The sequence below is a fragment of the Vigna umbellata genome, chromosome 1 (assembly GCF_029865625.1).
Source record: "Vigna umbellata cultivar VRB3 chromosome 1, Vumbellata_1.0, whole genome shotgun sequence".
NCBI classification, from domain to species: Eukaryota; Viridiplantae; Streptophyta; class Magnoliopsida; order Fabales; family Fabaceae; genus Vigna; species Vigna umbellata.
This window is the reverse complement of record NC_142165.1, coordinates 98,244,136-98,268,219: the sequence shown is the minus strand read 5'-3', so window position 1 is coordinate 98,268,219 and position 24,084 is coordinate 98,244,136. Positions and strand designations below refer to the sequence as shown.

Below are 24,084 nucleotides of genomic sequence, written 5' to 3'. Positions count from 1 at the left end.
TATATTGTGCTTATCATAGGTTGAGGTTCTGACATGATAAAATGGAAAAGAACTTTCATTGATACCAAACAGACTAGAATAAACCATGAATGTCTAAACAATCTAAAGGATTGGATAGGTACTTCTTTTGCACAATCTAAATTTGAAGTTTCTGACTAAAAATATGTCAAACTAATATTATGAAAGGACGAAGGGAAATTTACCTTTTGGCTTCAGAAGTTTCTGGTGTTTAATAATCGACAAATTTCTTTACAGAATAATACTTTAACTCCCTCTTAAGGTTGTCAACGAAAAATAATACTTTCACACCCTCAAAAAGAAGAAATTCACTCACCTTACAACTTATTTTAATAATATATGTAAAAATGTATTTTGATACTACTATTCACTAAAAGATATTTTTCTTCTCACTTAGATTTTTCAACAAAATATTATATTACAATACAATAATAATTTATATTTGTAGGTTAAATATAAAAAAGATGTATTAATAAATTATGGTCTATGATATAATAATATGAATTGAAAATTTAAATTAAAATTAAGATAAATTTAATTAATATATTATTGTCTTGAATTGTTAAGTAAATGTTTTTTTTATGAATGTCAATATATCACTATCCATTGACAATTATTTGTGTTTAGTTTTTAAACATTTTTTTTTCTAAACGATTGAAAAAAAAAGGGAAGAGTTTGATTAAAAGTTAAATTAATATTTTTTACACAATAATTATTTTTGAATAACTTTAAATAATTATAATGATATTTCTATGTATGGCTCAGAGTATGTTTCACCTTGAATTCTGTAGTGCAAGGAGACGAAAAATTGCAAATAATGCACAACGGCAAACTTATAGATCAAAAGAGATTATATAGCAACTGGTGAGAATGTTAAGGGAGCAGTCTAAAAATATTCATTTTTAAATTAGCTATGATTTCTTTAATAAAATAATTGGATCTCACTCTTTTTTTAAATTAGTATCACTTTTAAATTGTGATTTTCTAGAGAGAAAAATAATAAAAAAAAAAGATTAAATTTTATTGAAAATGAATAAAAAATGAAAGTGAAAATTATAGTCATGAGTGACAAACACAAACCAAAAAAATAACTACAAATAATTGTAAATGAATTGAAAATTTAAAAACAATAATATCATAACTTAAATTACTAATATTTATAAATTAAGATTTAATTAATAAAATTATAATAAAATTATTTAATATATGATAAATATTAATTAACTAATCAAAATTTCAAAAAAGTAAATGTATTTTTGTATATATATTAATAATCATACTAATTTATTTTATCGTACTCAAAATGCAACACATAAATGTTGTTTAGTGTGACATTCCAGTTATAAAGCAAGCATCATATATTATAGACGTCATCATCTTAATATAATAAAACAGTTATAGTAAGACTGACAATTCAGTTAAGGGTTACAGTCATCCAAAACATCACCAGAATTTGAAAACTTAAACATAAAGGACTACTATAGAGTATTTTCAAAATAATACAACTTAATTAAGACCCTAGAAGTACTAAGCTGCAGCATCCCCGTCCTCCAGCACTTGCTCCAGGGACACCTCCTCAACATTTGCTCACATCCAAGTGGATGATCATTGCAAAAGAAAAGCATACACAAACACATAAGCAAGGGTAAGCTAGGTATAAAAATCATATTATACAATCACACACAACATGCAAATCAAAGCATATATATATATATATATATATATATATATATATATATATATATATATATATATATATATATATATATATATATATATATATATATATATATATATTAGACTACACCATCAAGACTTGTTTCACTTTAAACTTGACTCGTTCGGACTAAAATGATTGTCAAGCTATGGCGGGTCATGCACTCATGGTAGCCTCTACTGCTTTGCAAAATCATTGTCAATGGGTTTCGCCCTATCACACTCACGAGGTTAGTCCGTTATCACTCACCTTGGGCCATACTGGAAGCACCCAAGACTAGGACCTCCTGCTATTACTCATGACATGATTCAATCCTCTCTACTTGAGAATGATTGACCATTGTAGTTTCAGGATAACCCCCAAGACTGAGCTACCATGCAAATCATTCTAAACACTAAGGGCACCACCATGAATCTTCTCCCTGAAGATCATGGAATTACGTCCAATAATATAGGGCTACCATTGTAGTTTCAGGATAACCCCCAAGACTGAGCTACCATGCAAATCATTCTAAACACTAAGGGCACCACCATGAATCTTCTCCTTGAAGATCATGGAATTACGTCCAATAATACATGTAACCTCCCTTTGAGATCCATGAAATTACGTCCAATAACATAAGGCACCACCATGTAACCTCCTTTGAGATCCATCGAATTACGTCCATCAACCATACTTTTCACTTTCAACACAACAATACATCATACCTTCACATACTTTCAATTTAACCACATTACAACAATCATACTTTACATGGAAATCATCACACACACTTAATTTACCCAAAACAATAGCTAAAGAACTTGAACCGAACGCTAGGAGCTTTGGCCGAGCACTTAGAGTTTTGGCCGAACGCTATGAGCTTTGGCCGAGCACTTAGAGCTTTGGTCGAACGCTATGAGCTTTGGCCGAGCACTTAGAGCTTTGGTCGAACGCTATGAGCTTTGGCCGAACCACTATGAGCTTTGGCCGAACGCTATGAGCTTTGGCTGAGCACTTAGAGCTTTGGCCGAGCACTTAGAGCTTTGGTCGAACGCTATGAGCTTTGGCCGAGCACTTAGAGCTTTGGCCGAACGCTATGAGCTTTGGCCGAGCACTTAGAGCTTTGGCCGAGCACTTAGAGCTTTGGTCGAACGCTATGAGCTTTGGCCGAGCACTTAGAGCTTTGGCCGAACCACTAAGAGCTTTGAGACCAAACGCTATGAGCTTTGGCCGAGCACTTAGAGCTTTGGCCGAACACTTAGAGCTTTGAGACCGAGTGTCAGTACAAAACTAAACACTCATTATGAGATCGAACGGTCATGAAATGGTAAGACTCAAAAAAGACCAACCCAGTTATGATCGAGAGCAGCACAAGACCGAACGGTCAACTGCATCGTTCTGCATAATTCTGCAAAACTCTGCATAATTATGAGCAGAATACAACACGACTATTTCTAACCATTTTTACTAACTTCTAACACCCTTAATTCTTGTTTTACACTTAATTAAACTTATCTAAATGATTATAAACATTCCTACTACCATTCTAAAGTGATTAAAACTCAAATTCAACTCTAAAACATCAATTTTCCCAACCTAGGGACCCAAAACCCAATCCCACGGCTTTGCACCTAGTTTGATCAATTTAGTGACTCAAACAAGTCACACCACGGTGGCTAAGACTGCCCCAACAGCCCAGTTGCACTTTAGATCCCAAATGCCCAAAATCACTACCTCACTTCCTCTCAAAGTGACCTAAAAACCACAAAACTCCAAATTCCTATCCAACAAAAAATATACCAGATTTCACACTTAATTCACTTCCAATTGGTCAATTATAGCAATTCAAACCCATCCAAATCAATTCCAAACAGCTCAACACAGTTTCATGGATTTCACATATCAACACATACAATACAACATACTCAAAACGCAAAATACAACTCCAAACAGTGCACCAATTCAAAATCCAATATACATACACCTCATGCAAGAAATTTAAAGAAGTATTCTAGCTCCCCTTACCTTAGGGTTTCACAGCTAAGCTCACAACTTGATTCAACAGTGCTTGACTCCGCAAGAACTCAACCAAACCCTACAAACCACCCAATGGGTGATAGAACAACTCTTTAGAGCTAATTTTTGACAAGAAATTGAAGGAGAAGGTTTCTAATTACATGCCCTAGGTTCCCAAAAGAGGAGGGAAAAGGCGAAATGACTTACCCGCTGAAGAACGAGAATTTAATCGGATGGTTACGAAGCTTTCTGCGCCGCGGTCACTTGAGCACCACCTAATGAAACATGCAATGACTGAATGTGAGGGAATGGTAGAGAGAAGGCAGAGAGAATGGGAAGTAACTTTCCAGAGAGAGAGAGTGGTTTTAGAAGAAGTGAGCAGAATTTGGAAAAGCTGTTAAATTGTACACTTTTCAGAATAAAAGAAAAGCTCTTCTCTTCATTTTAATCCTTTTCTTTATTATTTAATATATATATATATATATATATATATATATATATATATATATATATATATATATATATATATATATATATATATATATATATGGGTTTGCTATCGCGCGTACGCCTATTTTTCAGTTGGTACATTTTAGCAATGTACTGGGTTTTAGTAGACAAAAATATCCTTACATAACATGGACTCTAAGTTTTAAGGTTAAGGGTATTTCATTCTCAAAACTAAAAAAAAAAAAGAAACCCCCAAACCCTTGTTCACCTCCCTCATTCCTCTCAACTCTTTCTCTTTCATCTTTCTCACTCCAACATCATCTTCTCTGTCATCCTATGGTAGCCCCAACTGAAAAAAAATCAGAAACACTAACCGTTAAACAATCTTACAAAAAATGATTTTATAATGAGTTTTCATTTTTTAATTTTTGTCTTATATAATTTTATCCAATTTTCACAAGCATAAAGGATTTGGTGATTGACTTGGAAAAATATCAGAAATACTCGCTCTTAAACAATTTCTTACAAAAAATGATTTTATAATGAATTTTCATTTTATAATTTTTGTCTTATCTAATTTTATCTAATTTTCACAAGCATAATATATATATATATATATATATATATATATATATATATATATATATATATATATATATATATATATATATATATATATATATATATATATATATATATATATATATATATGAACTATGAATTATCAAGTGTGAGATTATGAATTATCAAATGTTAGATTATGGGATGTTACGTTAAATGTAATGCTACAATATATCAATTATGAATTATCAAGTGTGAGATTATAGAATGTTACATTTTATATTTTTTTCAATATAAAAAAATTATAAATTTAACTTTAAATATTTAAAGAAAAGACTAAACTTGTTCATTTATTGAAATCTAGCTATCTTCTTTTTATGAGATAACAAAGATTCAAGTTGAACACGAATAATATTATCAGATATGTAACAAAGAAATTTATCTATTATCTATCAAAAATTCGTTTGAAAAATACTGAAAGGTACTTTAAAACGTATGAATATCCGTGAATACTTATTAAAGAAAAAATATTTTATAAATTTTAAAAAATATAAATTAATTTTAATTATAATTAAATCTAACTTAATAAAATATAAATTAAAGTTTAATTTAATTATTTTATAAATAATAAATATATGTAATACATAATTATTCGTTTATAACTCATTATTTACTATTTACATCTAATAAATATTTATAAATGTCAACTACTACAAATTTTATTCATAAATATTCAGGAATACCGGTATTTTTATCAACTTAACTTATATTGCATTATCACCTTAATATATATAGAATTATCAAAAGAAAAGAAAAACTTGAAACAAAGGTAAGTAAATAAAAATAAAATTTAAAAATAACTACAACAAATAAATACACAACCTTAAAATCATTACTAAACCAAAGAGTATAAACTTTTATTTTATTAATTAAAAAGTAATAATATATATCAAAACATTAAATAAACAATACAAGTTAAACAATTATATTTTAATCATAAAATATTAAATATAATAATTTTTTATTTCAATAATAGTTGTCTTAAAAAAGTGAGAAATAATATTTTTTATTAATTAATATTTTATTGTTTGACTAATACGTGCCTATATAAGTTTAAACATTACAGAAATTAAAAAAAAAAAAATCAAATTATTATTGTAGATCAAAATGACAAAACCCTAAATCCTGGCAGGACAATAGAGAGGGAAAGGCTGTTGAACCATTTGGTTCTTATTGCCGCCAGAGAGAAACAAGTAGTCGCTCCTCCATTTTGCTGTTCTGGAATTCTCTCTCGTCTCTACCAACAGTGACATTTGTTCAGATTCCTTTAAGTTTTGAGGCGTTTTCGTAATCTCTTTTTGAATTCTTTCTGTATCTTCCTCTATTCTGCTTCCTTCTATCAACGCCTGTCAAATACCCTTCGAATTGCGCCTGTGACTGTTGCAGAGGTAACTCTTTATTCTCCGTCTTCTCAAGCCTTGTTCGCTCTGGTTCTTAATGAAAAGTTGCGGTTTCTATTTTCTTCCAGTGGTTGCATTCTATGTGTTTCTGTTAATGCTCATAGTGTGTGGGTCTTTACATTGCCATAAGTTTGTTACTGGTGATTCAGTCCTTTTCATCTGGTACATGTTATTCTGATAGTTCTATTTACGTGCCATATTGGAGATTCAACTCTTTTCTATTACCCTCGATCATCTAGTATCTAGTCTGTTAAATCTGTATGATACTAGGTTTTAGTTGTAGATAGCATATTTTACACTGAAAGGAATTTGTTTGAGGACATAGCCTAGAATGTTGTACTTGTATTAGTTTTCCTTTATTTTAAACTAATTATTGTCTATGGAAACCTCTTGACCTGATAAATATCTATTATCTCACTAGCCTGTTTGTATAACAATATTGACAGTAATTACATCTATAGTATACACCCTGGGAGCATGGTCTTTTTAAGTACTGTACCGATTCGTTGGTTTTTACTGTATTATAAGCTTTTGATGTCATTCAATGCCATCTTCACTGCATATTAGAGATTCTATATGGTTATAAAATCTTCAGAATGATGCGCACTTTCCATTTTTTTTTTGTCTCTTTTGATACACACGAGGGATGTACTGCAGATGCCATGGAAGCTGTTTTTATTCTTGCATCAAACTAGCTACTTTTGAAATTAGATTGATAGGCCTGCTTACCTATTTACAGGTTCTATCACAAAACAGACCTTTAGACAAACTAATAGGCTCGGACAGGCCAGACATTTACGTAGGTCAGGCTAAGCCTTTTGAAAAAGGTTTATGATTGGTAAAGAAGTTGGGGTTATGCTTTTGTATCTTAAACCAAGGTCAAGTTTAGGCTTAGCAAGCCTTGGTCCGATTTGATTTCTTTCCACTCGTGTACTGCCCTCCGCTGGTTTGATCTATAAGTGTATTTTGTTGATTATCTTGCATCACTTCCTATTCACTTGTTTTCCTATTTTTGGTTTTCCTGTTCTGAAACTAAATAAAATGAAATGTTTCTTTAATAAAATTAATTCCTTTTCTGGTATAGGGTGTCTGAAGTTTATTTTTTCTGTTTGTTTTGCAGTAATCATGACTTTGTTAGAAGTAATTAAGGATGCTTCTATCAATTCAAAACCGCTTGATTTACCTTTGGACTACCCAATTGTTCTGAACCCAGAGATTATCTTACCCACTTTAAAGGCCGAAGTTAAAGATGAATCTTCTTCATCACTCGTAAGGCCCCTTACTGGGTGGCATATTTCGCCAAAGGATGCTGAGATCGTTGACATTAACAAAAAGTTCTTTACAGAGCTGAATGCTAAGCTCAAGAACACTAATAATTTGGATAAGGGTGAGTTTATTGGTAGTTTGAATTCTTATCTGGAAAACATCAGGGACAAAGCAGGGGTTGTGATTAAGGTTGATTCATCCCGAAGTGAGTATAGCAAGACTTTGGTTGATAAGCTTGGAGTATACATGGGTAAAGATGTTGCTGGCCTGGTATTGAATGGGTGTGTTTCTTTGGAGATGTGGGAAGTGGTCGAGGCTTTAATTGTTAATGCTATTATTGAGCATTCTTGCTATTCAAACCTGGTCACCAAGTTAGTGGAAAAAAAGCAGTCTGATTTGATCTGTTTATGCATAAAGCATGCTTTCGATCTTGGTTCATCAGAAATACTCAGCATTTTGAGGTATTTTCTTTCTCCATCCAAAGATGCTTATAACAGTATTCTAAGTGTGAAGAAGGAGTGGAAGAGGCAAGCAGTGTTAGCCATTGAGATTTTAAGTGGTAGCAAGCTGAAGAGGAAGAAATTGCTTTTGGCAAAGGAGGCTTCCATTTTGCTCATGATGGCCTATGATGGTTTTTCTGCGTCTGAGACTTGTTTGCATTATCTGATTGCATCATCCAACATCAATGACGTGATGCTATCTCCTTCACTCAGTAAGTTGAATGGCAACGAATTAATAAATCTGATTCGTTATTTAGGCAAGTGGTTGAAGAAATACGAGAGGTTTCCTCAAGCAGGACCATGTCCAAGAGCCTCATCAGTTTTTGGTTTGGAGGCTTGCGATTGGGTTCCTAAACTTGAAGATGTTATAAAATGTCTTGGCTTACTGCTAGATGAGAAATTTTCATCATTGGTGTTACATCCACTGTTTCACGAGGAGCTGAGATCAATTGAAGGAGTGGTTAATTGTTTAACTGCTGAAGCCAAAATTTGTCACTTAACGGCTGACGTAGTTGACAAACTAAAGATCGAAGCTGAAAATTTGTAAGCCTCTTCCGAGCGAGATTCATCTGATTTATTTTTTCTCATCTTTGCAAATGATGTACTCGTACATGAACAATGGTCAATGAGCACAGATTTTTATTTCTTTATTAACACAACCCTCGTCCTAATAATTCAGGATGTGTATTTTTTTGGTTAAGGATCATAATTGCCATTTCTTTTAGAGATACATGTCTTCACGCGGTCTGTCTTTGATATCCGGGAAAAATATTATCTTGAAAAGGGCCCTTTATTCATTTTATTTATTTATATTGGGATAAACCCTAACACTGTTTGAAGATGAACTAGGGAACCAATATCAATTAGTTATATACTTGTTGATCACGAAGCTTCAGGAACAGCTGTAATTTTATAATATTAATACCATCATCGAACCTTTTTCTGAGTCACTTGTTTGGTATTTGTATGCCTTACTTTGTGTTACATATCAATCTTTTTGTGATCCACTTTTCTATTGTCACTACTTCATCCATTATAGTATCGTGTTAGGCTTGAGCTGTCAATTGAGTTGTCTTTATACTTACGGGGGAGTTTTTGCATGTATGTTGTTGCCTTTGCACAAAGCAACGAAAGGAAGGTAAGCTGAATTGAGTACTGTTACAACTAGTGAACTGTGGTAATCCGCTGAGATGTGTCAAAAAAGATTTGATAACCTGTTTCTTATGTTAAATATAACAGCACAAGTCATTTGTAGACTGTATTAATAAATTGTTTTTAAAAATGAATTTAATTTGATTGACTATCTTATTTATGGAGTGAAAAGAATCTCTTAAGAATTTTTTTTATTGTCTGTTATTTTTAATCCAAATTTTATGTCTTATTTCAGTAAAAAGGCAAGAATATATATTAGTTATGATGCTATCTATTAGAGGAAAATTAGCAAGAACATGTTGTAACTTGTATAATGTAATTGAATGTTTGGAGTGAGAAATATGAAACAATAATTTAGACTTTATAAATGAATAATTAAGTTTTTCTTTTCTTTTCGCACAAATAGACTCCAACATGTATTATTAAGGATTGGCCATGATTTTTACTCATAATAGTGATTAGAAATAGCTAAAAGAAACTCCTTAAGCTAGTTTTTCAACTTTTTTTTACAAATAAATGCAATAAAAAGGTAATTGTAAAATAATTCGTTTTCCTCTTCAATCTCCATTACTCTTGCTAGAACTGAACCATGACATTTCTGTTTTCAATTATTTGTAAGAATTATAATATTTTAATTGCTTTAAACAAGATTTAAAGAGAAATCGATTCCCTAACTTGGTAATTTTATGTGTTTGTTACCTGTTTAAGTTTGTCTCATATAATTCATAGTTTATGCGAACTAATGACAAATGGATGAGCTGACTCGAATAATCCAGAAAAAAAGTTTATTATATTTTCATTTCTAATAATATATTTCTTTCAATGCATTTATTATTCGTAAGAAAGATTTTGAGGCATGTGCTCTTGTTCCTTTATGTTGATTTACAACAATTTGTGAAGAAGAAAAGGAGGAGAGTTGTGAACATACTCCTTTCAACATAACAAAGATTTTGGCAGAATTCCGCAGTTAACGTATTGTTAGTGAAACATGTGTACAGATCACACATAACATGTAATAAATATTGTTATTTTTGAAGGAATTTGGACACAAATTTCACAGTTCACAACTCAATTAACAACAAAACTCATAAAAATTCAAAGATTTTTTTTGTACTTTTATCAAATAGTTAAAGTATAACACAAATCTAAAATAAAATATTTACAATTGTCAACATTTCATTCAGTTTATTCTCATGAATTTGTAAACATGTCAATTCAAATTTTATATTAAAATCAACTCAAAAAAAAATACTAAAATCTTATTCTCAGTGACTGAGACTATGATAATTCATCAAGTTCCAATTCCTTGAATTTTAAACAAGCAACCATACATTAAGTTCAAGAGTCTTAAAATTACTAATGAATCATGTTTTGTTCCTATATACAAGCTCTATTAGGTATTTAATTTCGGTTACAAATTCAAAAGACATTTTCTAACACCTCAAGAACCAAACAATTAAGCTATGAGTAGCCAATCAAATCAAACATTAAACATATAGATCAAATACTAATATAGAAATTGAAAAACATATTTATTAATATCACAAAATACATAAGAAATTTATTAAATTATATCTAATCTCAACAAATGGGTCTAACTTTTCATAGTAAGGAACCTAAGTCATACAAATGGAAGAAACAAGGAAGAAATTGAAACCAAAAAAAGATGCATATTTTTTCCCAAGATTCTTAGCAGCTACTCCATGCTACAATTGTGCCTCTTCTTTGCATCAACACCTCTAATTCGTAGATCATCTCCCTCATCAACCCGCAAAGGAAAAAAACACCATGGATGAAAATTGAAGATCCAATGAGGAAAGCAAGAGCTTTTCAACACCCTAAATAACCTTCAATGACCTATCTCAATCACCATAAGTAGAGAGAAATTGTGGGAGGAAGAGAATGACCCAAACCCTCGCGAAAGACATGGATAAATAACTCATTTTGACATGTCAAGGACACCATTGCTCAATGTCAATATCACTGAGCGTCATTGAATGAAACCTAAAACAATATCTATTTGTCAAACCACTGCTCATCACCAACATTGTAGGACCAGGTGGAGCTTAGAACCCTTTTTATGCCACCTAGTGTTAGACTCTTCTGTAGCATTGGTTGCTCTCTAACTTTGCAACGATGTTTGAGGCCATCGGATATTTACTCTAAATTTTATTTATTTATTTTTAATCATGCTTTCTTGAGTTCTATTTTGTTTTCTTCTATTACAAATGCTTCTTATTCACTTATTTAACACACTTAAAAGAGAGGTTAAAAGTAAAACAAACATAAACTAACTAAAACACAAGAAAATGAAAAAAAACATTAAACTTAAAGATTAAACAAAATAAAAACTAAGAAATAATTGATTTTATTAATAAAAACAAATACACATAATAGGTAAAAAAGATGTTATCACCTATGCAATTACTTTTTTAATTTAAACTTTTTTAACTGTTTTGTCAAATATTTTTTTTCATAACTTATTTCATTATTTTGAAGAATGCTCAAAATTTCATAAGAATTATTTTAAGCTATATCCATAATAAAAATATTATTTAGAATAATAATTAATTAATTATAATTTTACTAAAATTATTTTCAATCAATCACATATTAGTTTTATTAACAATTTACTATAATAATTAAATTTTTAAAATCTCAAAAACAATCGTTTATATTTTTTTTTATTAATTTTAACTAAATATATTTTATTTCATACTTATTTAACAATTGGGATAAAATTATAATTTTAGATTTTAATTTGTTAAAACATCTTTTTATTTATTACATCAGTCAAAACAATGGTAAACTTTTATACGTTACATGTGATTTTAGCGTTCTTTCATACTCGTTATAATTTATTGATCCATTGTATTATTTTCACATCTTCTTAAAGGTTTTTGGGCTTGGCATGGTTTCATTTTTGAATTAGTTCAAGCTCACTCGTGAGTCGTGACCTTTTGTTGCACTTTTGTAACAATGATCTTGTTTTGATTTTTTGCATTGTCTTATGTGTCAGCTATATTTTGCATCTTTTACATAAAAGTTTCACCATTTTTCTTTTACAAATCTTTCAACCAACCTTTAATACGATTAGTATTTAAAAATTCATCTATCCTGATGATTGGTGCATTCAGTATGATTCAACTTCTCCTCATCACCATTTTTGTGTCTAGGTTAAGATAGTTTTAGTAGACTTATATATAAGAAGATGAATAAATAAAAAGAAAATAAAATAGAAATTCAAAACTAAAGAAAATAATAATAATATAATTAATTAGAATAAATATATGCGTAAATATTACTATCATTTTGTTAAAAAAATTAAATAAAATAACTATGATTTATTTGAAAAGTTAGATCGCGGGGAATATATATAGTATATGAGTGATTTAATTTATAGGGTTGAGAATATAGTATTATTATTTATAACTTAATTGTACTTTGAGATTTTTTATTCTAGTGGTAATTAGTGTCATATTGTGAGACAGAAGAAGGGCAGGAGCATAAATTGTGGGTTTTACTGAAGGATTAGTCTCTGGTTTTTCACATTGGCGGAGAAGAGAAGGGAAGGAAGCCTCAGATCAAATCTTCTTCTTCTTCCCAAAAAGTTGCAGTTAGCAATGGATAATCGGCAATGGCGTCCCACTCCTCCATCGAATATATGTCCCACTTGCTCCCTCTCCCACTTCCCCTTCTGCCCCGCTCCGCCTCCCCCACCCTATCACCACCCCCACCAAACTCCTCTTTCTTACGCCCCCGCCAACCCTAATTTCCAGAATTTCAAGAGACCCCGAATCCACGACAACAACACCCACCCTGTCAATTTCTCCGACGACCAGCGCAGGTTACAGCTCATTCGCGATCATGGAACCAACCCCTCTCTCACCCACACTCACGCGCCACACCAATCACAACACACTCAAAACGCCTTCCATCCACACGACGCCGTTCCGTCCCACCACCCTCACAATGCCCAATTCAGATCCTCCCCGCACCCCTTGCATCCTTATCCAGAACCCTCGCAACGCTTTCCCGACGTTTCCCCCGCCCCGTACCATCACTCTCACGCTCCTCACGTTGGCATGCAGCCACCACCACCTCATGCTAATTTCCCGTCTCACGAAGCGAACCATCACAATCAACACAATTTGAATGGAAGCGTCGGTCACTATCTTTACCCGTACCCTGCGGGTAACTACAGCAACGGTTCTTGTGATAATAACATGGAAGCTTCTAGATTTTTCAGGGGTCACCCTCAGCCTCCTCTCCCTTCTTCGCCGCCGCCACCTCTTCCTATGGAACCATCCATGAATCAATTCAATACGTACTTTTCACCGTCCAAGAAACCGGCTTCTCTTTTTCCCGTTCAGTTGAGCTCATCCCCTTCGTCGTACTCGCAAGTTCCCGAACCACATTCTTTACCTCAACCCTATCACCCCACCGGTTTTCCTTCCGAGGTGAGTTTGTAATTTTTCTCTGATTTGTTATTTTGAGTTGTTACGCTTGCACATTTCTTAGTTTGCGTGTCTTTATTCTTTTGAACAGGAACCGTCGAAGCAGTACTTGGGCGATTCCCAGCCTTTTTCATTAAACCAGTTTTCTGCTGACAGACCTAAATTTATTGATGCTTCACATTTATTTCGGCATCCTCATCGGACTTCGCGGCCTGATCATTTTGTGATAATCTTTCGGGGCCTCCCAGGTGTGGTTCTGCGCTGGAGTTTCGTTATTTGTTTGTTGTGTGCATTTGTTCCTGCAGAGTTCTTTTATATTGTTGTGTTGAGGAAGTGCTGTTGTGCACGTTTTCTCTGTTTGATGTTTTCTTTTATTAATAGATAGACAAGTTGTTTGTTTATATAAATGGAATAGGAGTAGTGTGGATGCAAATTCATCAGTGGTATGCAAATTACTTGTTTGAATCTGTTACAGGTAGTGGTAAGAGTTATCTGGCAAAGATGCTGCGTGATCTTGAGGTTGAAAATGGCGGTGATGCACCTCGAATTCATTCTATGGACGATTATTTTATGACAGAGGTTGAAAAGGTTCACGAGTCCTCTTTGCTTTTTATTTAGACTGATTATTCTTATTGTCGTCTATGGGGTTTTATCAGTTCATAAGTTATGGTGGAAGTTGTTTTGATAGTTTTATTTTCTTTTAAAAGGTTGAGGATAGTGAGGCATCAAAATCTTCAAGTTCAGGCAGAAACAAGAAGCCTGTGACAAAGAAGGTCATGGAGTATTGTTATGAACCTGAAATGGAGGAGGTAGCGTTATTGAGCATTGTATTTTATCATTTGTATTACAAATGTTTGCTGTCATTTGTTTAGAATTATTGTACTAGATTTTTGTTTGTCTGTGCAATTTCTCTGATTGGAAATGAGTTGTAGAGAGAGCATCGTGTCATTGATTGTGCCTAGTTTATTGTTTTATCTTATGAACTTTCTTTTTCTTTTAAATTTGATACATATACACATACATACCTATATATATATATATATATATATATATATATATATATATATATATATATACACACACACACACCTATAGACATATATGTAATTTGAGCACTGTAAGACTTCTTGTTACATGGAGTATATGGATTTGAGCCTTTGAGACTTTTTTTTATGCTGTAATTTTTTTGGAATAGATTTCAAATTGAAATATTACAAACTGCGATGATTGGTACATGGGGGGCAGTGGAATGTGCTCTTTGCAACGCAGAGTGTTTGGGGGCTAGCTTGCATGTTATATGGTAGAAAAATGGGAACTAGGCCATGTCAGCTTGGTTGCTGGGAATTTCTCTTTTTTTTCTGTCCTTTATATATATTATCTACTTGTCATCTATAAATTCATAATTTCTTGAGAAATACTGGAAAAGTCAACGTTTTAAGTTCTATTTTACTAACGTTTGTTTGTGATATTATGCATTTGCTTCAAGTACTCTGTGAATTCCTTGATATGCACTTATTTACCTTGTCTGCTCATGCTTTTGTTTTACAACCCATCATGACAGGCTTATCGGTCAAGCATGTTGAAAGCTTTCAAGAAAACTGTTGAGGAAGGAGTTTTCACCTTAATTATTGGTATGCATCTCATTAAGAATACGATAGCAAGGTCATTCTTAACAAATGGTTTCCACTTTTTCAAATATTATATTGTTAAGATCATTGTTTTGCTCTGCATAGAAAATTCTGCCTTTTGTCCCAAGTTGCATATTCATTTATTGTGAATTATCAAGGAATACTGATTTGATCTGATCTGGCATGTGTTTAAGTGAAATTACCTAAATAATGTTTTATTTCGGAAATCGAAAGAAATTATTTTCTTAGGTGAATTGTAGTAACTTAAGCATAGAGTCAGAAAATGGTTGGGGGATCTATGGTGGCTTGTTAAAAAAATTAATAAGTTCAATGATGTGGCTTCATTTTAGATTAAGTGGTGATGCAGTGTGCATGCACTGCCTATTTATTCACTAACAACAGATGCAGTTTTTTGTTCGGCAATGTGACCCTTTTCTTGGTGGTATTTGTGCCTCATCTTAGTGGATGACCGCAATCTGCGGGTAGCTGATTTTGCTCAATTTTGGGCAACTGCAAAGGTATACCCTTTTTTCTTTCTTGCAACCTCTGCCATGTGTGCTCAAGACGACTCACAATATCTTTGCAATACTCTCTCCTAATATCAGAAATAGGTGCAGAGAAATGTTTCATGTGTCTTGTAGTTTACCTAGTTTTGTAAAGCATATACAGTTTCTTGTTATCATCATGCATGGAAAACTAGCAAAGAAAAGGGTAGAGGATAAGAAGTGCACTTAGTATTAATAATAAAGGCAAAACACTAAGTTTTACCATTGATAGTGATCTATAATTGTGCTTCATGGTTGTTTGTCTTGTTTAATTATGGAGAGGCCAATCAGTGACTGGCCAAGGACATTGATCTAAGATGTGGAGGGTAGGGTTTACTTGGTTTACAGCAGAAGAAACCCAAAAATAGACTAAGCCGAGGATATGTAGGTTATTCTGTTATATTCTACTTTGCGTGTGATCCACCAATAGTGGAGGGGTGACTATGGGGGAAGTGTGTGGATCATGGTTTTCCTTTCTGTTTTTATTTTTGGCCTCTAGCTTTGGCAGGTATAGTTGTCCACATGGAGCATAGCTCTGGGGGTAGGGAGTTAACCATTTTCTGGTGTGATTCTCCTACATTCCTACCTTATTGCAAGTTCAATTTGACTGTTCACTCATTTGGCTCCCACCGTGAGACTTTGTATGACTCATTTTATGCACAAGGCTGTTAAAGATAATAGAAAATGAACTGTAACTTTAAATAGGGAGGTTGATACCACTTCCTGTACCATGTTCTTTTGTTTTAAATGTGCTACAACCTACTGAAGTTCTAGTCTATAAGTATTTGAATTAAAAGTTGGTTTCTTTTGAAGTGCATGAATAAATGCTAGTAGCCTCTGTGTACTGTTACAGTGATGAATACATATTTCATTCCTAAATATATGCATGAATTGAAGAGAAGGTACACGAGATCTGTTTGTTCAATTTGTTTCCTTCGCTGATAGCTGTTCCTCTTGCTTTCAGAGATCGGGCTATGAAGTTTATATTTTAGAAGCTACGTACAAGGACCCAGTGGTGCGTTTGACTGTTCTGCCTACCAAGCATCATTTCATTCTTCTTTCGGCCTTTAAAACAACCAAAAATTTACTATCATAACAGAGAGCCTTTCCTTCTTTTCTGTTTATCTTTCAAAACATGGAATTAACTTTTTGTATATCGAGTTTAAATGCTTTGGTGGTTATTGATGACTGAGTCCTCTTAGCAATTATTTTTTATAGTTGCGGTTTTTATATTTTTCAACAGGGTTGTGCTGCTAGGAATGTCCATGGATTTACTCAGGAAGACATAGAAAAGATGTCTAAGCAATGGGAAGAAGCTCCATCCTTGTATCTGCAGCTTGATGTAAAGGTTTGTTGTATATCTGATGTTATTTAGTATTTGGTAGAAAGTATGGCATTTTCTAGCCATAACATTAGTGCAAGCTGTATGATAACGTATTCTTACTAGCACCTTCATTTTTTTATCTTTATTCACTTGACAGTCTTTATTTCATGGAGATGATCTAAAGGAAAGCAGGATACAGGAGGTAATTAAAATATTTGCATATATTTATCTCTTTAGCCTTTGTGTGCTATTTAAGTGTCAAGAATTTCAAATATTATTCTATTTTTTTAAGCGTGGGTTAAAGATGAAGCAATGGAGTGAAAAGAGAAAAGGCACAACCAAAGTTATTTCCTGGAAAAAAAATTATGTAGAATGTTTAGTCAAAGGGTGATGCTAAATGCAAGAAATTAGTCCAACCTCCCTGTGAATCAATCAGAAATAGTAATAAACATAACAAAATCTATGAAGATATTGGTGAGGATGTGAGCATCACTACTTCTAGTGCCATCAAAGTTTTCTTTAGTAATTCTTGCCAAAGCTTTTGAATTGTCAAGAGAAACTGCTTAAATGAAATATAAGGATACAACCTATGTTACCAATACTTCCAAAAAATTATTCTAAATCAAAGCAAAATAACTTGCCAATATTGTAAAAATAGATTAGCTTTTACTTCTCATCCGAGTCGAGCTCTCCATGACATACAACAGTAGAGAGCTGAGGTATATGAAGTCAGCACCTTGCTCATGGAAAAGTCATACTGGGATTTTGCAAGCTTACTTCTCTGTATTTGTTAGCATTCTGGTGACCATGTTTTTTTTGGGGGGTTTACTTCTGGATACCAAATTTAATATGGTAAACATTAATACTATTTGTTATCCTATTAAATTACTATATAAAACATAACACATGTTTAAAGGTATACAATGAATGAATCGTATATGCATGTTTTCTAAATTTTTATATATATATATTTTTTATTTTACCATAAAAATATCTTTTAATATGCATCATACAGATTTCTTGGTGATCTGTCCTGTGCTTATGATGTGTATACTATTAAAGGGTTGGTTTCTAATTGAATGATATGTGTGGCTACCATATGATCGGTTTCATATTGCACTTATCGCAGGTTGACATGGATATGGAAGATGATATTGGAGATGTATTACCTCCAGTTCAAGGAAGAGAAGCTGAGAAAGTTGTTGACCCTGCTGTTGGGGAAGATGCGAGTAGGGTGCTCTAATTAGTTGCTATTTACGTTGGTGTTTCTTTTATCTATTATTATGCTGTTAATTTGACTTTCTTTGCGGTGCATCTCATCACTGATATCCAACTCTTGTGTAGTTGTGTGTCGTAATTTTATTGGATGTGATTAGACTTGCATAGAGTTGTAACTTTGATGTGCCTAACCTTGCTAAAATTACGACCGTGGGTGCCTTGTTTGTCAAGTTTTTCTGTCGGTTTGATTAAGCTTTTGAAGTTTAGGTTTCCTGGAAAAAGCTGGGAAAAAGTGGGATGCTGAAGGGGAACATCCAACAGAAGTGAGGGAATTGGGTAAAAGCAAATGGTCAGAAGATTTCAGTGAAGATGACATTGGTCAAACGGAAGGTATGAAGGGCAATATTAATGCTCTGTCTGGGTTAATTCATCAATATGGCAAGGAACGAAAATCTGTACATTGGGGTGATCAGGTATGATATATTTGTTTTGTGCTGTTATCTGAAGCTTAGAAAGTACTATTTGAAGTCTCCTTCAATCTTATATTTTGGTACCAAAAATAGCATTCTTGTTTAAATTCCTCTGGAAAGAAGGAAGGGAAATGGGGTGATGCAGGGATTGAATGTAAGACATGAAGTTCTCTATGGTAAAGATGGAGGCATGAGCTATCGGTTAATTGGTGTCCCTTTTTGAATTTTATTCATCTTTCTATTTTTTTCTTGCTTGAGGCGTTGAGGGTGTCGAAATGTAGAAAAAGGAAAATGACTTAAACTATTATATTAATATCAATTATTAGGTTTGGGGTGTGTTGAAACACGGCTACAACAAACAGTGGTAAAACCTGCTTTTTGTGGCTTTCATTACTTAGCCATTTCCTTAATCTCCACATTCCCGCTCCCCTTTCTTTGCAATTATCCTTTCAGGGTGGCAAGACAGGATTTTCAATAGGGGCTGCCAGGAAGGTAAATGCTTTGTCTATAGTCATCGGACCTGGTGCTGGATACAACCTGGTTAGTGGTTTGATTTCATGTTTCTTAAATTTCAGGAACAGCATTTGCTATTTAGTTCACCTTTTTCCTTTATGGTTGGTTCTGATAATAATCTATCTTTCAAGATTTTGTATTGTCTGTTTTCCATCTATTTCCGGAAGTAAATAGGCTGCATGCTCAATAATTTTATTTGCTGACTTGCCCCAAGTTGAAGATTTTTTCACCAAGGATTTTAGAACTTTTTCATGGGGAAGATCCTGTATATGAACCCTTTCATTTTGTATTAATGCACAGAAATCTAATCCATTACCTGAAGAAGATAGTCCAAGCCGTAATAGTGTGGAATCAAAAAAGCATAGCATATTTCAAGAACGAATCCGGGCAGAACGAGAATCCTTCAAAGCTGTCTTTGATAGGAGACGACACAGGATTGGCGGACTTGATGTGGAGGAAGACTAAAAAAGAGAGCGACAGCAATGCAAGATGCTTTCACAAAATATGCACTGGATAAATTATTTCCAGGATTTGAACCCGTCACAAGAAGACAGTTCTACTTTCCTGATGTAATCAAAACAGACGGGTTAATCTCATACTTTCAATTGTTAGAGTAGTTTAAGTGACAGAGCAGAGGTGAATTTTTGTGAAATGATGTAAATTTTATCCAAGGATAATATATATACACCGGATGTATTAAGCTCAGAGTGTAGGTTTTCCTTTCCTTTTCCTTGTTCAAGCTCGTTTTTTTGACATTTATAAACGTGAATTACGCTGAAAAAGAATTGGGTTGAAAGTCGTCTGCAAACGGAATACACTTTTGTTATTGCATCTTTCAAGTACGAATTGTCGTGCGTGATGATTTTACAGATACGATGGTAAAGAAAGGTTCGATTCACAAGTTCTCAGATACGATATCCTCTATAAACTAAGGTTCTAAATCCAACTGTTGCCTAAATTGAGGCACAACATTGTTATGATTTCATCACTTACAACAGTCCATAATACTCGAAATAGCTAAAAGCTTCTTGACAATCTATGAGACACTGGTGGATAAAGTCAAGATTAACTTCATACATAAACCATTGTCTTGTAGTCAGTCGTTGTTGACCATATGAAAGAAAACCCTCTTGCACCGTTGGCTTCCTCCGAACCAATCCTGGTTTGAAACAATGGAAAACCAGAGTTGCTTTCATGACTTGATCTCCGGAGTAGGAGTTACTCGCACCAAATAACACAACTTGCATGACAATATGCACTTAAACAAAAATATTTCTGCAAAGTTAGCAGCAGAAACATACCAATAACAAAATAATGATAAGGTTCTGAGATAGTTGTAGTAAACTAATGTGTACTATATATCTACCAAAAAGTTAAATAAAACGTTCCTTACTGGTTTTATTGAATTGATAACGCTCTGTTGCTTAGCAGGTTTCTTGTATAAAAAGTTAAATTTGGGCATATCAATCATTGAATACAGGTCAACCCACATTTAACACAAACAAGTTACCTTAATTTACTCCCTTCACCGTAATATATTCAAACCTTGAAATTAAAGTTGTATCATTATATTTTATTATACTTAAATTCATTTTATTTATTTTTAGTTTCATCTCGTCGCTTTTCATCATTCCAATCGTGACCTTAATTTTTTTTTTATGATTTATGATTGGTGAAAGTGAAAAAGTAGATTATGTAATTAAGTGCATGTGTGTTAACAGATAAATTAATTCAAAAGTAACAATTAAAAAATAATTCTTTTGAAAAATTTCAGTTAGGTTTACAATAGTGAAATACAAAATAACCTAAAAGAGTCAATAGAACTTTGCAAATCCGGTAAAAAAAAGTGCATATTGATCATAAATCTCCCAAAGAAGGAAAACTTTCAGTTGAACCGGCAATTTTTTTTTTCCTAACTTCTTATTTGCATTTGCTTATAGAACAAGAAATCCCTTATTTCATGATTTTGGTTCGATGTCACGTGTTATGACGTACACATTGTTACTCCCATAAACACATAAGAATATATCCTCATTGTTAATAGTAGTTCATAGCGCTGAGTAGAGTATATCAGATTGATCCTCCAAAATAAAATTAACAATTTAAAGTTTTGTTTCAGAAGTATTTATGTATTGATAAAAAAAATGACAGTAACCAAAGATATTTAAAAGTTCAAGATAGTCAATAAATGAATTTTGTATTAATCAGAAAATCTACCTTTTCCCCTTAACATAAGAGGAGATGTTAACAAAAGCTAAATATATTTTTTACTAGAGTGGTCCCTGTAATAAGAAAGATCCAAGAAGAAATAATGAAAAATGGATGTGTTCAGACACCGCCGAAAGAGGGTGGGTGGAGATAAGCAACGCAAGGAATAGTATGCTTTTGCACGTGTTACAAGACTACATAGGTCAATACTCGATACCACCCAAAACTTTTATGTTCGAATGACTCAAGTTTGGAATATCAATGTTCAAGCAAGTAAAGCAACCCAACCCACCAACTTCATCATCAAGGAAACAAGAAAACTAAAGAACGCATCAATACCACCATATATATACCATTCGCAGATTGCATGAAAAATATAACATTCTTTCTGAATGGCCAGGGCTAGGGGGGATAGAATGGTTGGAGGAAGAACGTCGGCAGGAACTCCAGTTCTACAACAGATAGTACCTAATTCTGGATGGACACAGGACTCTGCGGGCCATTACCTTCTGGTGGATCTTCCTGGTATTTCAAACACCTAATTCACTTTTCAACAAAGAATATGCGTATCAACTGAGAAGAATTCGATAAACCTAATTAAGAGATACCAATGTGAATAGTTTATTTGTACTTTTTTTGGCTTGCTTCTTTAGAATCACCCAACTGAAAAACCTGTCTGCTTTTAAGGTGCACGCGTGCCATGTTATTTGCAATTGCTAGGACTTCTTGTGCAGTTTTCAATACGGATTGATACCAAGAAAACAAGAATAACTGATTTTTTTTTTCTTTTGCTCGTCTTGCTTCTTCAGAATTCAGGAAGGAAGAGGTGAAGCTCCAAGTTGATAGCTATGGCCGTATTGTTGTAAAGGGAGAAAGGCAAATAAATGCGTGGAAACACGACCATTTTCGGCTGACTTTTCCTGCTCCACCGGACTCTGATATGGATAGGATAGCCGGAAAGTTTGACGGTGGAGTCCTTTTTGTCACTATCCCCAAGCAAGTAACGCAACATAGCAAAGTAGGTGAACTCGGGAAAGTTGGAAATGGCAAACTTGAAAGGGCAGAAGAAAATGGTAGCCATCGACATGGAAATGGTGAAGATGACAGAGCAAAAGAAAACGATAGCCATCGGCGTGGAAATGAAGTTACAAGAACAGAAAAAAATGATAGTCAAGAGAATGGAAATGACAAAGTTGAAAGAACAGAAGAAAATGATAGCCGTGTCAGTGAACATGACAAAGATACAGAGCAAGAAGTAAAAAGAAATGAAAATGAGCGCATCAAAGAATTTCCGGAACAAGTAATAAGGAAGTGGGAGGAAGAATCCATGTTAAGAGGCGCAGTTGATGTTTTGAGGGAAAACAAAGGAATTGTTGTAACAGCTGTTGTAGCCTTTTCCTTAGGGTTCTTGGTATATCGCAAATTCAACAGCAGTGTAAGTTAAGTCCTTTGACCTCAATTGACATATGTATATTCCTCACTTCATTTCTGGTCATGTGTCTCTTACATGTATGTGAATAGAATAAAGTACAATGCAAATATGCAAACATTAATAAGAACAACATCTCCGCTTTATCCATTGTTTTTTCCTTCTTAAAATCTGCATTCACAATTTGATTTGGTTTACAACGCATCAATCTTTTATAACATTGAATAAATGTAGTTATTGAAGGAATTTTTAAGAGGGTTCAATTGGGATAGGTGCGCGTAGCTTAACATACCTTATCATCAATATTCACTGTTATAAGTTATATTTGCTCATGTCTTACCACGTGAAATACTCAAAGTCTTACCTCCTAATTAATTCGCATGTCTTACGAGTCTAAAATGGTTACCATACGAAAGGCGAAGTCTGGACTCGCGATTAATTCACATAGAATTATGAATCTATAATTGCTTCAATTTAGCTTGGCAAAGGACATATGTAACTTTATCAACAAATCCAAATTTCATGTCTGCATCGGCCCTCAACTAAGTAAAAAGGATGAATGAAAGATAGAAGTTATGCATTTCAGATGCAGTTGGTGCATCTCACCAAGGCAATCTTAGAGAAGATAAACCATAACAAAATTATCTTGCTCAAGAGTCCAAGTTCCCTTTTTCTAGAACGCTCAGTTTTTCTCTGAAGCTACTATTCTATAATCTTATGTGGCTTCCATATTGTGATGAATCCTATCAAAATCTTAAAGCTATAAACAAGAGATGACATCACCTCTTCTTTTCAACACCTCCTTTGCATATATGATTTAACTACAGTGTCTTTTCACTGACCTCATCTTGTATCTTGATCCACATTAATTCTGCCGATTTTGGAATAGCATCATATCCCCAAAATTTACTTTTATCTTACAGGATCAGATACCGCAAGTAGTCCACCAATTTAAAAGAGTAAAAGACCGCATTGGATGTTGATTCGAAAAAGAGAAGCTTCTTTGGCATATGTTCCATAAAGTTGTGAATCGTGACCTAATGTTCCTAACTAGTGAGAGTTTATCTAAAATAAACTAATAAAGCTTCCCTATCCTGAGTTTAACAGAGAACCAATTTACTTACGGAACTTAAATTGTCTGCCTGCTTCTTCTGGTCACAAACTATTTTC

The 24,084-nt window shown here is 33.3% G+C and overlaps 3 protein-coding genes across 4 annotated transcripts; all 3 read left to right on the top strand.

Annotated features, from left to right (window-relative positions):
• The first annotated feature begins 5,908 nt into the window (after window positions 1-5,908).
• Window positions 5,909-8,696, top strand: LOC148206952 (uncharacterized). Its single transcript, XM_088105029.1, has 2 exons — window positions 5,909-6,192; window positions 7,325-8,696. Exon 2 carries the CDS (start codon window positions 7,330-7,332, stop codon window positions 8,515-8,517), a length of 1,188 nt encoding a protein of 395 aa, XP_087961155.1. The 5' UTR covers window positions 5,909-6,192; window positions 7,325-7,329; the 3' UTR covers window positions 8,518-8,696.
• Window positions 8,697-12,639: 3,943 nt separating this feature from the next.
• On the top strand, window positions 12,640-20,002 carry LOC124844737 (P-loop containing nucleoside triphosphate hydrolases superfamily protein). Of its 2 annotated transcripts, none has more exons than XM_088105028.1 (13): window positions 12,640-13,582; window positions 13,671-13,827; window positions 14,055-14,158; window positions 14,287-14,388; window positions 15,141-15,210; window positions 15,670-15,725; window positions 16,717-16,767; window positions 16,996-17,100; window positions 17,234-17,278; window positions 18,206-18,305; window positions 18,562-18,767; window positions 19,218-19,304; window positions 19,578-20,002. In XM_088105028.1, the coding sequence occupies exons 1-13, from the start codon at window positions 12,746-12,748 to the stop codon at window positions 19,740-19,742; spliced, it is 2,085 nt and encodes a 694-aa protein (XP_087961154.1). In that variant the 5' UTR covers window positions 12,640-12,745; the 3' UTR covers window positions 19,743-20,002. The 2 variants fall into 2 exon arrangements, with proteins under 2 accessions (XP_087961154.1, XP_087961153.1); XM_088105027.1 differs by having other exon boundaries at window positions 12,641-13,582; window positions 14,055-14,167.
• A 1,441-nt stretch (window positions 20,003-21,443) lies between these two features.
• Window positions 21,444-23,064, top strand: LOC124844740 (uncharacterized). The gene is made up of 2 exons (XM_047321736.2): window positions 21,444-22,010; window positions 22,295-23,064. Exons 1-2 carry the CDS (start codon window positions 21,878-21,880, stop codon window positions 22,927-22,929), a joined length of 768 nt encoding a protein of 255 aa, XP_047177692.2. The 5' UTR covers window positions 21,444-21,877; the 3' UTR covers window positions 22,930-23,064.
• The last annotated feature ends 1,020 nt before the right edge of the window (window positions 23,065-24,084 follow it).

Coding starts and splice junctions, on each gene's coding strand:
- LOC124844737 (XM_088105027.1), top strand. CDS start 12,746: ATGGATAATCGGCAATGGCGTCCCACTCCTCCATCGAATATATGTCCC. Junction 16,768..16,995: donor CTACGTACAAGGACCCAGTG/GTGCGTTTGACT, acceptor ATTTTTCAACAG/GGTTGTGCTGCTAGGAATGT. Junction 18,306..18,561: donor TGCTGTTGGGGAAGATGCGA/GTAGGGTGCTCT, acceptor TTTGAAGTTTAG/GTTTCCTGGAAAAAGCTGGG.
- LOC148206952 (XM_088105029.1), top strand. CDS start 7,330: ATGACTTTGTTAGAAGTAATTAAGGATGCTTCTATCAATTCAAAACCG.
- LOC124844740 (XM_047321736.2), top strand. CDS start 21,878: ATGGCCAGGGCTAGGGGGGATAGAATGGTTGGAGGAAGAACGTCGGCA. Junction 22,011..22,294: donor CCTTCTGGTGGATCTTCCTG/GTATTTCAAACA, acceptor TTGCTTCTTCAG/AATTCAGGAAGGAAGAGGTG.